At 41.4% G+C, this 19,172-nt stretch overlaps 1 protein-coding gene across 3 annotated transcripts in view; it reads left to right on the top strand.

The window, feature by feature from the left end:
- The window catches only part of znf638 (zinc finger protein 638), a 216,157-nt gene that overhangs the window by 145,427 nt on the left and 51,558 nt on the right, over nt 1–19,172 (top strand). For all 3 annotated transcript variants that reach the window (XM_087992078.1, XM_087992072.1, XM_043691939.2), the window contains exons 9-15: nt 5,012–5,055; nt 7,558–7,634; nt 10,002–10,048; nt 12,233–12,373; nt 12,809–12,940; nt 16,269–16,316; nt 17,028–17,165. In XM_087992078.1, the coding sequence (XP_087848204.1) occupies nt 5,012–5,055; nt 7,558–7,634; nt 10,002–10,048; nt 12,233–12,373; nt 12,809–12,940; nt 16,269–16,316; nt 17,028–17,165 (627 nt within the window). The remainder of the gene's footprint in view (nt 1–5,011; nt 5,056–7,557; nt 7,635–10,001; nt 10,049–12,232; nt 12,374–12,808; nt 12,941–16,268; nt 16,317–17,027; nt 17,166–19,172) is intronic.

Here is a 19,172-nt window from a genome sequence, read left to right as displayed (position 1 = left end):
TCAAATTAATGATTCACAATTTCCCATGCACAAAGCCACATTGACTCTCTAATTAGTCCTTGCCTTTCCAAATCCCGACCTCATAATCCTCTCCAAGACCTTGCCCATCATTGATGTCAAGCTCATTGGTCTATAGTTCCCTGTTTTGTCCTTAACACCTTTCTAAAATCATGGCACCAAGTTGGCCAATGTCCAGTCTCCCAAAACCTCACCTGTGGTTATCTATGATACAAATATCTCAGCAAGGGGCCTAGCGATCATTTCCCCAGCTTCCCTCAGAGGTCGAGGGTATACCTGGGGATTTATCCAACTTTATGCATTTTAAGACATCCAGCACCTCCTCTGTAATGTAGTCATTTTTCAAGATGTTGCTGTATTATTTCTCCAAGTTCTCTAGCTTCCATACCCTCTTCCATAGTAAACACTAATGCAAAATCCTTGTCTCGTATCGCCCCCCCCACCTCCTGTGCTGCTTCTCATAGCTGGCCTTGCTGATCTTTAAGGAGGCCTATTCTTTCCCTAGTTACTATTTTGTCCTTAATGTATGTGTAAAGTCCCTATTAGATTCTCGTTGACCCTATTTGCCAAAACTATTTCATGTCCCCTTTTTGTCCTCCTGATTTCCCTCTTAAGTATACTTCTGCTTTTATAATGTTCCAGTGATTCACTCAAATCACTGCTATCTATACCTAACACATGCTTTTTAAAGATTGTGAGGTTTCCTGCCTCAACTGCTCTCCCAGGCAGTGCATTCCAGTTTTGGTCACCTTATTGAAGGAAAAAAATTGTTGGTATTGGAGGCAGTTTGCTGGAGGTTCACTGCGCCAATAGCAGGTATGGAGGGACTGTTGTATGAAGAGTTGTTCAGCAGATTGCTCTTGTGTTTGTTGGCATATAGAAGAATGAGAGGCAATCTTATTGAAATGTACCAGATTCTTTGGGGACCTCCAGAAAGTTTGCTTCACTTTGTGGGAAAGTCTAGGACCAGAGGGCATAATTTCAGGGGTTGCACATTTAGGACAGAAAAAAGAAATTTATGCTCTCGAAGGAATTCTTTAGTGCAGAGGACTGTTGAGGCAGTGTTGTTAAGGATAGTCATGGCTGAGATAGATTTTTAATCAGTAAGGGATTCAAGGATTGTTGGGGAAAGGCAGGAAAGTTGGATTGAGGATTATGAGATTAGCTATGATTCCATTGTTCAAAGTTTGTGAGAAGATTTGTAGCTCGGGTGCTCGTTGTTGTGGTTCTGTTCACCGAGCTGGGAATTTGTGTTGCAGACGTTTTGTCCCCTGTCTAGGTGACATCCTCAGTGCTTGGGAGCCTCCTGTGAAGCGCTTCTGTGATCTTTCCTCCGGCAATAACTTGAATCTGCCGCTTCCGGTTGTCAGTTCCAGCTGTCTGCTGCAGTGGTCGGTATATTGGGTCCAGGTCGATGTGCTTATTGATTGAATCTGTGGATGAGTGCCATGCCTCTAGGAATTCCCTGGCTGTTCTCTGTTTGGCTTGTCCTATAATAGTAGTGTTGTCCCAGTCGAATTCATGTTGCTTGTCATCTGCGTGTGTGGCTACTAAGGATCGTGTCGTTATGTGGCTAGTTGGTGTTCATGGATGCGGATCGTTAGCTGTCTTCCTGTTTGTCCTATGTAGTGTTTTGTGCAGTCCTTGCATGGGATTTTGTACACTACATTGCAAAACCCATCCCATGCAAGGACTGCACAAAACACTACATAGGACAAACAGGAAGGCAGCTAACGATCCGTATCCATGAACACCAACTAGCCACGAAACGACACGACCAGCTATCCTTAGTAGCCACACACACAGATGACAAGCAACATGAATTCGACTGGCACAACACTACTATTATAAGACAAGCTAAACAGAGAACAGCCAGGGAATTCCTAGAGGCATGGCACTCATCCACAGATTCAATCAATAAGCACATCGACCTGGACCCAATATACCGACCACTGCAGCGGACAGCTGGAGCTGACAACCTGAAGCGGCAGATTCAAACCACTACAAATGCCGGAGGAAAGATCACAGAAGCACTTCACAGGAGGCTCCCAAGCACTATGATCCCATTGAATAGCAGAGCAGACTCAATGGGCTGAATGGAAAAGCGCAGCAGGCCAGGCAGCATCCAAGGAACAGGAGAATCGACGTTTCGGGCGTAAGCCCTTCCTGAAGAAGGGCTTATGCCCGAAACGTCAATTCTCCTGTTCCTTGGATGCTGCCTGACCTGCTGCGCTTTTCCAGCAACACATTTTCAGCTCTGATCTCCAGCATCTGCAGTCCTCACTTTCTCCTCAATGGGTTGAATGGCCTACTTCTGCTCTTACATCAAGACAATTAGATAGAGGAGCAAGATTAGGTTATTTGGCGCATTGAGTCTGTTTTGTCAGTTGATTGTATCTGATATTTTCCTCAACCCCATTCTCTTGTCTCCTTGATGCTCTTCCCAATCAAAAGCCTATTTGTCTCTGTCTTAAATGCGCTCAATGACGCCTTCTGTGGCAATGACCTCCACAGATTAAGCACCTTCTGGCTGAAGAAATACTACTTCATCTCAGTTCTAAAGGATTGGTCCTTCAATCTGAGGCTGTGCCCTTGGGTCTTAGCTGTCCTACTAGTGGAACCATCTTCTCCACATCCATTCTATTTAGGTCTCTTGGTATTCACAGCTTTTTGTAAGTCTTAATGAGTGTCGTCCTGTTCCTCTTCCTCCTCCTCCTCCTTTCCTTCCCCCCACCCCCACCCCCACCCCCCACGCCTCCATTTCTACCTTCTAAACTCCATTGGGTACAGATTCAGAGTCCTGAAATTTTTCTCATATGACACGGTCTTCATTCATGGGATCATTATGGATTGCAAGAGGGTACAGGTGTTGGTTGACAGATTAAAATTGTAATTGCATACTGTTCTATATTAAATGTACCTTTTGCTGGTAGTGAAGGTTAAGTTTCTAAATAGGATAAAGGAGCAGAGTGACCTGGTTTATGAAACTTTTCTTGTGATCCACTTCCTCAGGAGGTGAAGGAAATTCAGCACGTCCACAAGGACTCTTACCAGTTTTGATATCTGTGCCCTTGAAAGCATCCTGTCTGGATGCATCCTAGCATGGTATGGCAACAGCTCTGCCCAAGTCTGCAAGAAACTCCAGAGTCGTGAACACAGCCCAATACATCTCACAAACCAACCTTCCATCCATTGACTCCTTCTATACTTCCCACTGCCTCGAGAAAGCAACCAGCATGATCAAAGACCCTCCCACCCTGGTTATACTCTCTTCCACCTTCTTCTCTAGGGCGATATGAACGTTTGAATACATGTGCAAACAGATTCATGAACTGCTTACTGGCTATTATCAGACTTCTAAACAGATTTGCAGGTGTTATTTCTGATCTTTCTCCCCCCCTCTCATTTTCTTTCTCTGTTTGCACTTTGTCTGCAGCTATAACGCCATTCTATGCTCTGTTCTGCTGCCCTGATGAACTTAGTATGCTACAGTCTACTTGTATAGAATGCAAAACACCACTTCTCACTACATCTCTGTATGTGTAACAACAATAAACCAAGCTAAACTAAATGAAGTGTAAACTTGATGAAGAACAAGGTTGTATTTTTAGTTGGAGTATTGCATTCAATTCTGGGCACTTTTGTAGGAAGAATGTGACTGCTTTGAAGTGGGTCCTTAAAAGATTTGCAGAATAGTTGCTGAGGTTAAGAACTTAAGAGGTTAGATTCTGGAAGCTGGGTTGCTCTCCTTAGTGAAGAGGGCATTCAGAGGAGATTTGTTTAAAATCTTGGTGTCTGGATAAAGAAGCAAGAAATGCCCCATTCTTTGAAAGATTGAGAACCTGAGGACACTGATTTTAAAATGATTGGCAAAAGAACCAGAGAATTTTTTTTATGCAGTGAGTTGTTAGCTTGCTGTTTAAGATTAAGGTTGAGTTAGATTCAGTTGTGGCTTTCAAAATAAAATTGAATAATTACCTTGGATTGGATTTGTGAGCAAATGGAGCAAATGGAGCAAGTTAAGTTGCTTTTGCAAATCACCAAGGAGGACACAACAATCCAAATGGCCACTTTCTTTGCTTTAACCATTCTGGCCTAGCTTTGAATACAGATGTAAGAACTTTGTTGTAGATAACTGTTTGGTCCAGTCCTTAAAGACAAGCTGTTAAAATGTGATTTCTAGCCTGTTACAGCCTAGCAGCAATGTTGGCAAAATTAAAAGCATAGACTGTTCTAGATTTTTCGCATCCATTATCTCTGGAGAATCATATTTTAGTTTTACTATGTGTATTTTTCACTTTTGTAATTGCTGGATGTCAATAATTTGTAACAGCTTTCCACTGATTTGCTAGGGACTGATTTGAAATTCAAATGGGGCTATTGATGTGTACCCTCATTCTTGGATATACAGCTAACCCCTTGTTGCATACCACCTGGCTATATTTTAATGCTTAGAACACAGAACAGTACAGCCTTCAGCCCAGCATGTCTGTGCTAATCATGTTACCATTCTAAACTAATCCCATTTGCCTGCACACAATCCATATCCTTTTGTTCACTACCTGTTCATGTGTCTATCGAAATGCCTCTTATATTGCTATCATGTTTACTTCTACCACCTCTCCTCATAGCATGTTTCAGGAACCTACAACCTTCTCCATAAATAAAATTTGCCTTGCACATTTCCTTTAAACTTGCCTCTCTCACTTTAAACATATTGGTATTTGACATTTCCATCTTGGGATAAAAGTCTCCAACTATCCACACTATCCAGGCCTCTCATAAGTCTGTCTTATCTTTGCTTTATAGCCAATTGTATCCAATCCAGACTACATCTTAATAAACTCTTTTGCACGCTCTCCAAAACCTCCATATTCTCCCTACTGGGAGATGACTGGAACTGCACACAATAAATACTTGTGTCAGTTTGGTAGAGCAGGATGACACTTCTGGAAAATCCTCTAACACCTTTCTTTGTTTTTTTTTAAAATAGGATCAGAAAGAGCAGCCACAGAGCCAAGTCTTCCCCCCTGTGCAGTAAGTATCTGAGCAGTAGGCCTCTGAACCCAAAGGTATTCTTGAAAAATGCTGCCCAATTGTGGGTGAATGAGTCTCAGTTCCAGACTTGTCTACGTCGTTGAATTTCTTTGGAATATCCAGTATAGGTCTTGACAATAGCTGATCATCTGGTGGAGGAAGATGTTTCTTTCCTAAATATGTAGGACCAATTATTTACACACTCAAACTTGTTGAAAGTGTCTTGGTAAGGTGTAAAACAAAGATGAAGCTTTTGCTTTGTGATTGGATAACAGCATTCCCATGCTCTTGTCAGCAGCACCTCTAGTAAGGCAAGTATCAGTTATAATTTTGACTGACTGCTGCTGATCAAAACTTGAACACATTTATCTGAGACTATCTGGGTTTCCCTTAGGTTACTGGGGAGTGATCAGAATTCAAATTGGATGATAGATGTGCATTCTTTAGATATCCAGAAGTTGAGATGTTTGGACTTAACAGGCAGTAGATCAACTGTCTGAGGTGTAATACTAATACAGAAATATTGGGGAATCATAGACTGGTAAGTTTAAGGGAATTATGGATGAGTTGACTCAATCAGTGACGCCCAAATCCCAAGAATTAAATAAATATTTGAATGTAATGCATCATTTAAAACATATATGGAGTCTAAAAGCATGTTTACAAAATTAGATTTTACTTTTTAACCAGTGTCTTTAAAAATTGCATTTTACAAGACCTGTGTCTGATATGCAGTTAGTCATTTGGTCGTACACCAATTAAGTATTGCTGAAAAGAGACATTTGTTGAGGCTTTTCATTTTGCATTCATCAGGGCAATTTGCAGGAAATACTAATTCTAGGGGAAAACAAGCATTTATTCTGCATGAGATGAGAGTCATGTTTGATTGGCAAGTATACTCTAATTGCTGAAGGCATTGCAATGGCAAATTCACCCATTAATGCTGATCAACCGTTAACCACTAGGTTTTGTTCAAATTTTCAACCAGGCAAGCTAACCCTGGTCAGGGCATTGTGTGTGCGTGTTCCTTCTGCCTGCAAGAAAGGAGATTCAGCCAACATTGCCGAAATGAGCAGTCTAGGTGAAGACCCTGTGACAAGCAGTCAGCATCACTGAGGAGTGGGTGAGATGAGGTCCCTTGTGGAGAAGCAGATGGTCCAGTGCGAACCTGAGTGGAACTTGTGATGTAAACACGAATAAGGTTGTTTGAATCTATACCTCAGGAGAAGGTGGGGGCTGCAGGTGCTGGAGATCAGAGTTGAGAGTGTGGTGCTGGAAAAGCACAGCAGGTCAGGCAGCACCTGGAAAGCATGCGAATCATAGGCCCTTCGTCAGGAATCTCTAGTCTATATATCAGTCAGAATATGGGTAAAATAAAAGCAAAGAGTCCAAAATCAATTAAGTGGAAGTATGTCTGGAGAGTTCAGACCTATGATTTGTATATCCTGCCCTGGTTGAAAAATCCTTGATGTTTCTGGTTAGATGACCTATGTTTAGAAGATTCCTCCAACTGGAGCAACTCTCACCCTGGCTTTTGGAGCTAATGTGGCAGCTTGAGATACTACATTGCATTGACCAGGCTTAGGCGACTGATGGATAGCACATTTCAGAAAGTGGGTACCGCACGCTTAAGGAAGTGACTTCAGCGAGGGAATGGCTGATTGCCAAATAACAGAAGAGAATCTGGTAGATAGGGAGGGAATCCCCTGAAGGCGACTCGGTTAGAAAATGCTTTTCAGCCCCAGAAAGTGGTGAGAGTGACTTCTCGTTTGAGGGTCAGTCACAGGCAAGGCCATGGTACTGGTGATCCAACTGCTTTGTGGGTATGGGGCATGCAGAAGTGTGAAAGGGCATAGTGGTAGGTGGTCAGTTAATGAGGGGAGTAGACAAGCTTTTGCAGTCGAAGATGTGCCTCCAGGATGATGTGCTGCATCATAAGTGACAGGTTCAGGAATGATTCATAACAGCTGCAGGACATTCTGAAAGGGAAGAATGAATTGCCAGAAGCCATGGTCCATTTTGGAATCAATGCATACGGAAAAAGACAAATGCAGTCTTGTAAGCAGACTTTAACGAGTTAAGTGGAAAGTTGAAAAGGAGGATTACTTCTGGTCCTACATGGTAGTGAATATAAGAATAGACAATCAAACAAATGAATGTGTGGCTGGCGAGGTGGTGCGGGAGGAAGGGTTTTAATTTTGAAGGTATTGGGACTGTTTCTGATGTATGTTGCTCCCTACTAGATGCTGCAGTGCTCGCAAGTTTATTAATGGAGAACTTTCAATGTGACTCTGACAGTGGATAATCTAGATTTTTTTTTTCCTTTTCTGACTTTGCTCACCCTCACTCTGAAGATCACAGTGGCAGTGTTACAAAAGCCCAGTATTGATCAGCATCCAGAAAGCATTTACGTAGACATACCTTCGTTTTGGATATGGCTAGAAGTTTGTTGCCAACTATTTTAGTTGTATTTCACATTCTCTTTTCTTTTGACCCATTCAGGAAGGAAATAAGTGCTCCAGTGACCAGTGGTAGCGCTCAATGTGTTTCAGAAACTAACCCTCCTTCAGCTGATGCAAGTAAGTTATATCTGTACAATACCCAAAGAAGCTTTTAAATGTTGAAATGTGATAGGTTTTTGGGAAGATGATTTGCTGATTCAAAAGTTGTTTTCAAATGCACATTGGGTTGACTCTTGTAAAAATCTTTCTTGAGACTATGTTTGCAGTTTGGAAGATAGAATTGATTCTGCCAGACAGTAATTCCCATGATTTAGCACCAGTTCACTCTGTATCCAATGTTACACTTGTAACACTGGCAGATGTGTGAAATGATCCTTAGCATTGTGTTACATTCTTGGAGTAGAATATTGAGCACTCCTGGTTTAAATGCAACATTGTGGTGTGTTTATGGATGCCAAACAAAGCAAAGGAATACCCAACTAATTGAAGCAAAAAACCCACAGGTATAAAAAAAGTGAGAGATCTTGCTGTTAATGTCCACAGGTAGCATGATGGGGTGGTTAAGAAGACACATGGAGTCTTTTCCATTGTTAGCAAAGAAATGGATGTTAGTGCAGGGAGGTTATGCTGGAGCTGTATGAACCATTGGTTTGGCCACAGCTTCGGAACTTGGTGTGGTTTGGATCACTACTGAAAGGAAATACTTGCACTAGAGATGCTACTGAAGAAACTTGAGGCTGTTGCCAGGACTGGAAAAATATAGCCAAGAGAAAAATTGGACAAATTGGTGTTGTTCTCCTTGAGTCAGAGAGGCTGACAGAGATTTGATGAAATGTATGTAAATATGAGGGGCTTGTTTGGGGTTAATGGGAAGGACTTATTTATCTTGGAGACAGATCAATGACTAGGGAGTACAGATTTACCGATTTGGCAAAAGGATGAGTGAGGTGATTTTTGGTTAGAGGAATAGTGCTCTGGAGTTCATTGTCTGGAAATGTAACAGAGGCAGTAACCATCAACTGATTTAAAAGGAACCTGGTTATACACTTCCAAGTGTCATAATCAGCAGGGCTATGGACCAAATACTGGAAGGTAGGATTAGGTTGGATGGCTTATTTTTAGGTCAGCACAGATATAATGGACCACGTGGCCTCTTCTGTACTGTAAACTTACTATGACTCAATAGCTCAATGTTGTTACTGAGTCATCCATACTGTTGGTAGACTTCTTTCTTGACTGAATTTCTCTCAGTATCTGAAATCTCAGATTACACCAGTGCAAATAGTTATATGGTCAATTTTTATTGAACACCATATTTAACATTTCAGCAAGACTACCCCAATGCTACTTTGATTATTACACTTAATGCATATTTTCAATGAAACAAAGATAATAGCAAAAAAGATGCAGCATATAAGGAGCCCATTGAAACTTTCACATCTGTGTTAGCTCTCCAAAGGAACAGATTATACTAAACCCTCTAGAACTCCACAGTCAACATTCTTTTAGCTTAAAAAGCATCCTTTGGACATTACTGTTTTTGTGTTACTTACCCAATTTTGTGTCCATGTTGCTCTTGTTCCTTTCATTTCATGAGCTGTAGTTTTGCCCACAAATCTGTTTTGTGGCACATTGTTAAAAGTCTTTGAAGTCTACACACAATCAACAGGATTATACTTATCAAATGTCTGCCAGCTCATCAAAAGCCTCCAAGTAAGTTAAATATGAATTGGCCCAAATGCACTAATGATGACATTTCTTAATGTTTTATTTGTTAATGAGATGTGGGTATCACAATAATTGCCCTTAAATAGGTGGTTAGCTACCTCAGTAAACTGTTGCACTCCTTGGGTTGTAGTTATAACCAGATAGCTGTTAGGTCGGGAGTTTCAGGATCTCAACCCAGTGACCATGAAGGAAGCACAATAGTTCTGTGCCTAAATGATATGTCGATTTTATGGGAAACTTGGTGTTCCTGTGTATCTGCTAGTCGGTTTTTCTAGATGGCAGAAGTCATGAGCTAACCAGGATTTGCCCAATGACTAGGAATTCTGAGTTGAATTATCATTTCCAGAAGCTATTTTACCACAGAGATTAAAATGACTGGGTTGTTGTTGCTGAGCTAATCTTTGCATACTTTACTTTCAAACAATTGCGTAACATTTTCAATTCTCTTGTCCTTTATTACCCCTTTGGACCTAAGGAGATGTGGAAAATTGTGGCTAGTTTCACCACAATTTACATTTTCAATTCCCTCTGAATCCTTGAATGCATTGTGACTGATGGCTATTTTTGCCACAATCGTGAACTTTTTACTGCTTATTCAAAGAGCATTTTGAATTAAATGATGTATGATGTTAAATCTACCAAAAGTTAGGATTGCGCCGAAGAGTGATAGAATATCTCTTTAGAAATTTGCACTCTGGTGGTGCCTTTGTTTGGTTTGATTATTTTCAGTCTTTTTACTACACGTATCTGTTTCAGAGATTGCAGAGAGTGAAGATACTCCATTGGAGAAGGGCGAATCTGAGGTAAGTGTCACTGGTTATGAGCTGCTAAGTAGAAAAATAGTGTACCTCTGCACTTTGCCTTTTTAATATGAATTATACCATCTTGAGTTCTATGGTTAAACGCAGTTGCGTGTCAGTTATTCCCAACATCAGTGTGCTGTGATTTTTATTTTACAATGGGTAACGTGAAGGGCAAGCACCAAGTCTACCTCAATGTAGTTTATTGCACTTAGCTATGTAACTTTCTCCCCATTTATTATCTTAACCTTAAAATGTTTGGTTTCTTTCTTTGATCTGCATCTAAATACCCAGGATCATTTGGACATGGTAATTATTTAAAGGTCATATGGCTTTCTTTACGAATGCATCCTGCAACCTAATTGATTTTCCTAGATTCACCGTATTTATGCAGAAAGCTAGAATAGTAAAATCTAAATATGAGAAGATTCGCTACAGTGGAAACAGGCCCTTCGGCCCAACCAGTCCACATTGACCTTCCGAAGAGTAACCCACCCAGACCCACTTCCCTCTGACTAATACACCTAACACTATGAGCAATTTAGCATGGCCAATTCACCTGGCCTGCACATCTTTGGACTGTGGGAGGAAACCGAAGCACCCGGAGGAAACTGACGCCGACAGGGAAAATGTGCACCCGAGGCTGGAATCAAACCTGAGACCCTGGTGCTGTGAGGCTGCAGTGCTAACCACTGAGCCACTGTGCCGCCCTGGGGAAGGAGGAATTTGCTAGTCTGGTCTTTCAGAGATTTGAGCCACCTTCTCACATGCCTTAGGAATGCCTTCAGTTGTCCTTCCAATCATTAACATTGCTTTAATGAATTTCCCTATCAAATACCACACAGGAGTATCATTATCACAAAGAATGTGCATTGCTGCCATCTTAAATATAGATTTGCTAGCATCTCACATCCTAAAAACCAATAAAAAATCCATTCTTTATTGCTATGCATAGTCCCTCTTCTGATTTTTTTATTGCCTAAACTGTACAGCATTTGTCTGGATTAATTCTGCATCTAATCATGTAACAACTCTCCATATCATAACTTGCATTCATGTAGTGGTCTTAATGTAGTTAAAGACTAAAGAATTTCACAGGAGTGTTATTGGAGAAAATATGACACTGAGCCATGTTTGGGGATAATAGCATAATGGCTTAGTAAGAGGTAAGTTATTAAAGAGTGTATTAGAGGAGGAGAGAGATTTAGGAGGGAATTCCAGAGATAAGATCTGGACTAATGAAGGCATGGCCACAATCCAAGGCAAAAGAAATCTGAATCTTAGTTAGATTTGAAGATGCATCTGAAGGTGATATAACGAGAGGAAATGGTAGCTTGGAGAAGCAATATTTAGAGTTAGGTGTATTGTCGCATGTACTCAACTGCAGGAGTACAATGAAAAGTTTACAATGTCGTCCCGCACAATGCCATCTATGAGGAAAAAGTACCTAGGTACAAATCTTAGATTCAAAGTAGAGAAATTAAAAAAAAGATTACGTTACCTTACAGTGATTCCTAGTATAAGTTAGAAAAATAAGAAATAAAATTAAAAGGATAAACATTACAGTCAGATAAACAGATTACAGATAAACATTACATTGTAGTGAATTCAATGCAGGGGCTTCCAAATGTGGTCTGACCAGGCTGACAAGCTGCTGACTGCCCGCACCAGTCCCTGTTCAGCTCCGGGCCACCAGCCTGTGCCACTCTGCTCTGGCCCTCAGCCACTCCTCTCTGGTCCTCAGCTCGCCCTGCTCCATGCTTCCATGGAGTTCTTTAAAGTTGAGAAAATTGAAGGCTTGCGAATGATTTTTGATATGTAAGTTATTATCCAACCTCTTAGTTTAACTACATGCAGAGATGATGAAACATTCAGGAGGAGAAACTGTGAAAGAAAATAAATTTGAGGTTTTTTAGAAAAAGGCAAGTGAAGAATTTGAGATACGTGGAAGTAGCTAATTCCTTGACAGCCTCGACAATACCTGGAAAGGTGTGATTGCCATTCAAATTACCTTTGGATATGTGCATTAATCAATGCATTACATAAACAGTATTTTTTTTTAAACTGTGTTCTGTATGGTATTAAGAAGAATATCTGTTCACTTAAGTGTGATAATTAAGATTTTCCCATCCCAAATCATGCACTTGATATTGGCTGGTTAGTTTGAGCATTTTCTTGTTTTTGCAGAATGTTGGCTTGAATGCAAACGGTCGAGTTATTCGAATTAACAATCTTCCAGCTAGAGGTTACAAAGAGGATGACCTGAAAAGGCTGGCAAAGCCCTTTGGACAAGTGTTGAATGTGGTTATCACATTTTCCAGAAATCAGGTTGGTTTTTCGCTCTGCTTGATAAGTATGCATTGTTATCAGTATTATTAACTTTATAACTTGAGGTGGCTTTTATTTTCAGCTGTAGTGATTCATATTCGCTCCTGTCTTGCTTTGATCAATACTGCTCTGCCCAGTGAACTTATGTTTCTTTATGTTCCTCCTCCCTTTGTCCTCATCATGATTTCTGTAACTTGCACTGAATCCCATAATTCCCTGGGGAATAACGTTGACCAGAATCTGAACTGGACGAGCCACATAAATACCGTGATTGCAAGAGCAAGTCGAAGACTAGGAGACCTGCACCGAGAACTGACCAGGCTCCCCAGTCCCTATCAATCAGGAATAAATCAGCAGTGTGATAGTGTTATTTCTCTGTTACTTTCTGCTGTTAATTTTTTCATCCTTATTAAAGCATTTTATTATAATTTTAAGGCATACCTGGAAATGGCCTGTGCAAAAGCAGCAACAAAAATGGTAGAGTTTTACAGCCTTTCTACAATCAAGCTGAAAGGAAATGCAATTAGTATGCAAGTGCTACATCAGTACGTGGATCTGAGTGATATGGTAAGAGGAACTTAAATAAGGTATTTTAGCCAGTGAGACTCAAAACTTCTCGCCTGTTACTTCGTACAGACATGGGTGTTTACACCACAAAATGGTGCAATTCAGCCCATTGTTTCCATGCTGGTCACTAAAGATCTGACCACATCAATCCCATTTTTGAGTTCTTGGCATATTGCCCTGGAGGCTGTGGCAGTGCAAGTGAATACCTAAATACTGTTTCAATGTTATGAGTTTCTGACTCTGACTTGACCATTTTTTTAGGCAGTTAGTGCCAAATTCCCACTGCCTGCTGAGTGAAAGAAATTCTCCTGAATTCTACTTTGAGCCTTCTGCCTCGTATCCTGAATTTCTTCCATGTTATAGAATCATAGAGATGGAAACAGACCCTTCGGTCCAACCCATCCATGCCGACCAGATATCCCAACCCAACCTAGTCCCACCTGCCAGCACCCAGCCCATATCCCTTCAAACCATTCCTATTCATGTACCCATCCAAATGCCTCTTAAATGTTGCAATTGTACCAGCCTCCACCATTTCCTCTGGCAGCTCATTCCATAAACGTACCACCCTCTCCGTGAAAAAGTTACCCCTTAGGTCTCTTTTATATCTTTCCCCCCTCACCCTAAACCTATGCCCTCTAGTTCTGGACACCCCCCCCCCCCCCCAGGGAAAAGATTTTGCCTATTTACCCGATCCATGACCCTCATAATTTTGTAAACCTCTATAAGGTCACTCCCCAGCCTCCGACGCTCCACAGAAAACAGCCTCAGCCTATTTAGCCTCTCCCCATAGCTCAAATCCTCCAACCCTGGCAACAACCTTGTGAATCTTTTCTGAACCCTTTCAAGTTTCACAACATCCTTCTGACAGGAAGGAGACCAGAATTGCACGCAATATTCCAACAGTGCCTTAACCAATGTCCTGTACAGCCACAACATGACCTCCCAACTCCTACACTCAATACTCTGACCAATAAAGGAAAGCATGTCATAGAGTCATAGAGACGTACAGAATGGAAATAGACCCTTTGGTTCACCATCCTATCTCCCTGAGACTCTATTTTCAAGGAACTATGAACCTGCTCTCCAAGATCTCTTTGTTCAGCAACACTCCCCAGGACCTTACCATTAAGTGTATAAGTTCTGCTAAGATTTGCTTTTCTAAAATGCAGCACCTCGCATTTATCTAAATTAAACTTCATCTGCCACTTCTCAGCCCATTGACCCATTCAATCAATATGCCGTTGTATCTTGAGATAACCTTCTTTGCTGACCTTCATTACACCTCCAATTTTGGTCACATGCAAACTTACTAACTACATCATACGTTCACATCCAAATAATTTATATAAATGACGAAAAGCAGTGGACCCAGCACCGATCCTTGTGGCACTCCATTGGTCACAGGCCTCCAGTCTGAAAAGCAGCCCTTCACCACCACCCTCTGTCTTCTACCTTCGAACCAGTTCTGTACCCAAACGGCTAGCTCTCCCTGTATTCCATGAGATCTAAACTTGCTAACTCGTCTCCCATGAGGAACCTTGTCGAACACCTTACTGAAGTCCATACAGATCACATCCATCACTGCCCTCATCAATCAGCATCTTGTAACTAATCTGATAAGTGAATAAATCAACTTCTACCATTGACTGGAATTTCAGCATTAATCAATTAACGAGGACTTTGCAGAATCAACAAAGTGCCCTGGTTGATGGCAGGTGGTGAATCAGTGATAAATAGATAGTCTTTTCCCTGGGGTAGGGGAGTCCAGAACTGGAGTGCATAGGTTTAGGGTGAGAGGGGAAAGAGAAAAGGGTGAAACTTTATTGCTGGAACAGCACAGCAGGTCAGGCAGCATCTAGGGAACAGAAGATTCGACGTTTCGGGCACATGCCCTTCTTCCGAAACGTCGAATCTTCTGTTCCCTAGATGCTGCCTGACCTGCTGTGCTGTTCCAGCAATAAAGTTTCAGCTTTGATCTCCAGCGTCTGCAGACCTCACTTTCTCCTGAAAGAGAAAAGGGACCTAAGGGGCAACTTTTTCGCCACAGAGGGTGGTGTATGTATGGAATGAGCTGCCAGAGGAAGTAGTGGAGGCTGGTACAATTGCAGCATTTAAAAGGCATCTGGGTGAGTATATGAATAGGAAGGGTTTTGAGGGATATGGGCCAAGTGCTGGCATATTGGACTAGATTAGGTTGGGATATTTGATCAGCATGGACGAGTTGGACCAAAGAGTCTATTTCATGCTGTACATCTCTATGACACTATACTCCCAGAATCTGCTACCAGGACACTGGGCCAAAGCATTAGATTAGATTAGATTACAGTGTGGAAACAGGCCCTTCGGCCCAACAAGTCCACACCGACCCGCCGAAGCGAAACCCACCCCATACCCCTACATTTACTCCTTACCTAACACTACGGGCAATTTAGTATGGCCAATTCACCTGACCCTGTACATCTTTGGACTGTGGGAGGAAACCGGAGCACCCGGAGGAAACCCACGCAGACACGGGGAGAACGTGCAAACTCCACACAGTCAGTCGCCTGAGGCGGGAACTGAACCCGGGTCTCTGGCGCTGTGAAGCAGCAGTGCTAACCACTGTGCCACCGTGCCGCCCACAATCGCAAATAATAGTGAAATTTGATTTGTACAATTGGTGTCTTGTCTGTGAAGAAAGAAGTAAAAAATTAAACTATTGTGGGTTAGTGGTGGTGAGGGGAAAAGGTTTTTTACGAATTTTAATTTTTTTCGCAAAAGTGACAATTACTGCTGTATTTATTGCTTATCCCTAATTGATCAGGCTGTGTAAGTGATGCCCCCATGTCTGGGGACATGGGCTCAAACCTCGCTACAACAGCTAATTAATTTAAATTTATAAATCTGGAAAGTAAAGCTATTCTCTGTAATGACAGCTACAACCAGTTATTGGAAAATGTGATGCCCTTTAGAGAAAGAAATCGCCATCCTTATCTGGTCTAGTCTGCAAGTGACTTCAGATTCAGCAATAAAATTGACTATTAACTGCCCTCTTAAATGGCTTAATAAGTCACTTATTTCAAGGGTAGTTAGGACCGGGCAACAAATACTGGCTTTCCCAGCCATGGCTACATTCCTTGAAGGAATAAAGAAAAATTTAATCAGCAGGGGTTTCAATTGAGAGTATGAAAAGGGGGTATAAATTAGAAACCTTAAATGTTTGTGACCATGAAAAGCACTAAGTAGACTTTTGTTAGTAGTGTTGGAATTGTGTGCATCTATTACAACCACTGGTCTACAATTTTACCAGCGTTACTAATATTCAATTCTTTTCTGTCTTCTCCAGGAGGTTATATTTAAGGATATGATTGAAGAATCTGGGTTTAAACCAGATGTAAGTATATTGCTATTTGTCTGAATTAAGAAATTGCTGATTCAGAGGAGTGTTTCATTAACTTGGTCGTGTGTGGAAAATTGTGAATTGATTTTTCTGATCCACGCTGAGTGAGAAATTGGGGTATCAGGTGGTGGGAATAGCTTTCGTAATGAAAGGAAATAAGACAGATTCTGTACCTGATAGCTTTTCAGCAACAGGATGTGGAAAATTAGGGCAAGGTGCGGATTGGTTGTGACTCCCTCTAGAGAGGATGAGTCTAATACCCAGTTACTAATGGCAACCTCCATGTTGCGAACAGGTTCCATTCTTGAGCCCTTTTGCAAGTTGATTTCTGTGCAAGTTGGGCACCATGCAGAAAAGTATAAAATAAGTTAAGTACTGGAAACTTCCATATGTTAAATCTTCAAAATTGCACCCTTGGATGAAAAAGCGTTTGTAAGTGTAAGTATTCATACATTGTGTATTCATAAATCAGGGCCCCCTTGTATTTGGATGTGATGATGATCAAAAGCTGCTGGAGCAAGTGGAACTCTGTCCTGGCATCAGGAAAGTAAAGGACACTGTGTTTGAGTTAGGTAGTGAAACCTGTTGCCCTCCATTATATTAAATTCCTGTTGTGAGATGTATTGTCTTGTATCGTGTTGCTTATCACATTTTGACTGAACTTTCTCATTTTATTTCACTGGTTTTTTCATTTTCTTCATGTAGTCTGGATGTACTATATATGACCATTTCGTTCACATCAGCAATCTACCTGAAGATGGTTATACAGAAGTTGACATTTTGTGCGTTGCTTTTCGATTTGGAAGAGTAAAAGATTCCATGTTTCTGAAACCACACAATAAGGTATTTGTTTGCTGCAAAGGGATATAGATACATGCGTGAGTAAAGACCTGGCATATGGAATCCAATGTGGAAAAGTGTAAAATTACTCATTTTTGCAGAAAGAATAAAATGCATATTATCTAAATGGTGAGAGGTTGCAGAGTTCTGAGAAAGAGATCGGAGTGTCCTAGCGTGTAGGATCATTTAGTACAGAAGAGACCATTCCACCCTTCGAGTATGCTAATAAAAAAGCCGCAACTTGCACTCGTCGCTCCTTTCCATGCTAGGCCCATAGCCTTGAATGTGTTCACACTTGAGGTGTTCATCCAAGTACTTTTTTTTTAAAGATTGTGAGTTTCCCCCACTCAATTACCCTCCCACGCAGTGCAGTCCAGAAGCCCTCTAAATCTCCTGTTTTTCACTTGTTAAAATTGTGGCCCTTTATATTTGATTTTTTTCCCCCTGCTTTCTATTGTCCCTGTCCATTCCTCTCATAATCTTATACACCATATATCAGGTCTAACCATCTTAGCTTATCCAATTTCTTCATAGCTGAAGTGCTCTATCCCAAGCAACATCCTGTCGAATCTGTTTTGCACCCCGTCCAACATGTGCCAAACATGATGCTATTCTCAACAAATCTCATCTGCCTGTACATTCTGTTTCCTTCTATGCTCTGCCTGTTCATATGTCTGTCTAAATGCCCCTTAAACCTTAGCTATCATATCTGCTTCTACCATCACCCCTGGCAACACTTACTACCCTCTGTGTAAAATAATTGCACGTCAATAGAGTCAATAGCCAGAGACTTTTCCCCAGGGCAGGATTGACTGGTACAAGGAGTCATAGTTTGAAAATATTGGGAGGAACATATAAAGGAGACGTCGGAGGTAGGTTCTTTATGCAGAGAGTTGTGAATGCATGGAATGCGTTGCCAGCTATGGTGTGGAAGCAGAGTCATTGGGGTCATTTAAGCAACTGCTAGATGTGCACATGGATAGCAGTGAGTTGAGGGGTGTTTAGGTTAAGTCATTATATTTTACATTAGGATTAACCTCGGCACAACATTGTGGGCCAAAGGGCCTGTTCTGTGCTGTACTTTTCTATGTTCTATGTCACCTTTTAAACTTGCCCTCTCACCTTAAACCTTATGCCCCCTAGAAATCGATATTTCTACCCTATCCATGCATCTCATAATTTTATATGCTTGTATCAGGTCACTCGTCAGCCTCCAACGCTCTCATGAAAACAATCCAAGTTTGTCCAACCTCATGGCTAATTCACCTAGCTTGCACATCCCTGGATGCTACAGGCAATTTAGCATGGCCAATCCATCTAATCTGCACACCTGTGGGAGGAAAGTAGAGCTAGAAAGTAGAGCTAGAACCTGAGGCTAGAATTGAGTCTGGCTCTGAGGCAGCAGTGCAAACCACTGAGCCAATGGACTGCTCACTTGTTCAGATTAAATTCCATTCACCATTCCTCTGTCTAACTTTCTAGATGATTTACATCTTGTTACATCTTTAGATATTCTTCTGCACTATCCAAAGCTCCTCCAATTCTTCTGTCATCTGCAAACTTACTAATCAAACCACTGACATTTTCATCCAAATCATATTACAAATAAGAGGTCCTGCCACTGATCCTGAGAAACACCACTGATGACAGACCTTCAGTCAGAGAAACACCCCTGTACAACTACCCTCTGACTTCTGCACCCTATCTAGCGGACATGAGTGGCAAAGTTTTTACACATCATGGTTCGCATGTGGAATGAACTTCCAGTGGAAGTGGTGGGTACAGGCACAGTTACAACATTTAAAGACACTTCGAGAAATACATTAAAAGGAAGGGTTTGCAGCGATTTGCGCCAGGAGTAAGCACATGGGACGATTTAGTTTGGAATTATATTTGACATGGATTAGTTGGACCAAAGGGCCTGTTTTCATACTGTATGACTCGTATGAAGTCTACCCAGTATTGTACTTAAGTTCAGCATAACCTCTCTTGAACGCTATACCCTATTTG

This window comes from Chiloscyllium plagiosum, unplaced genomic scaffold (genome assembly GCF_037043375.1).
Source record: "Chiloscyllium plagiosum isolate Xiang-an unplaced genomic scaffold, Cpla_swu_hap1 HiC_scaffold_1, whole genome shotgun sequence".
Classification (NCBI taxonomy): Eukaryota; Metazoa; Chordata; class Chondrichthyes; order Orectolobiformes; family Hemiscylliidae; genus Chiloscyllium; species Chiloscyllium plagiosum.
Note: the sequence above shows the minus strand (reverse complement) of the source record. Positions and strands in the feature narration are given on the sequence as shown.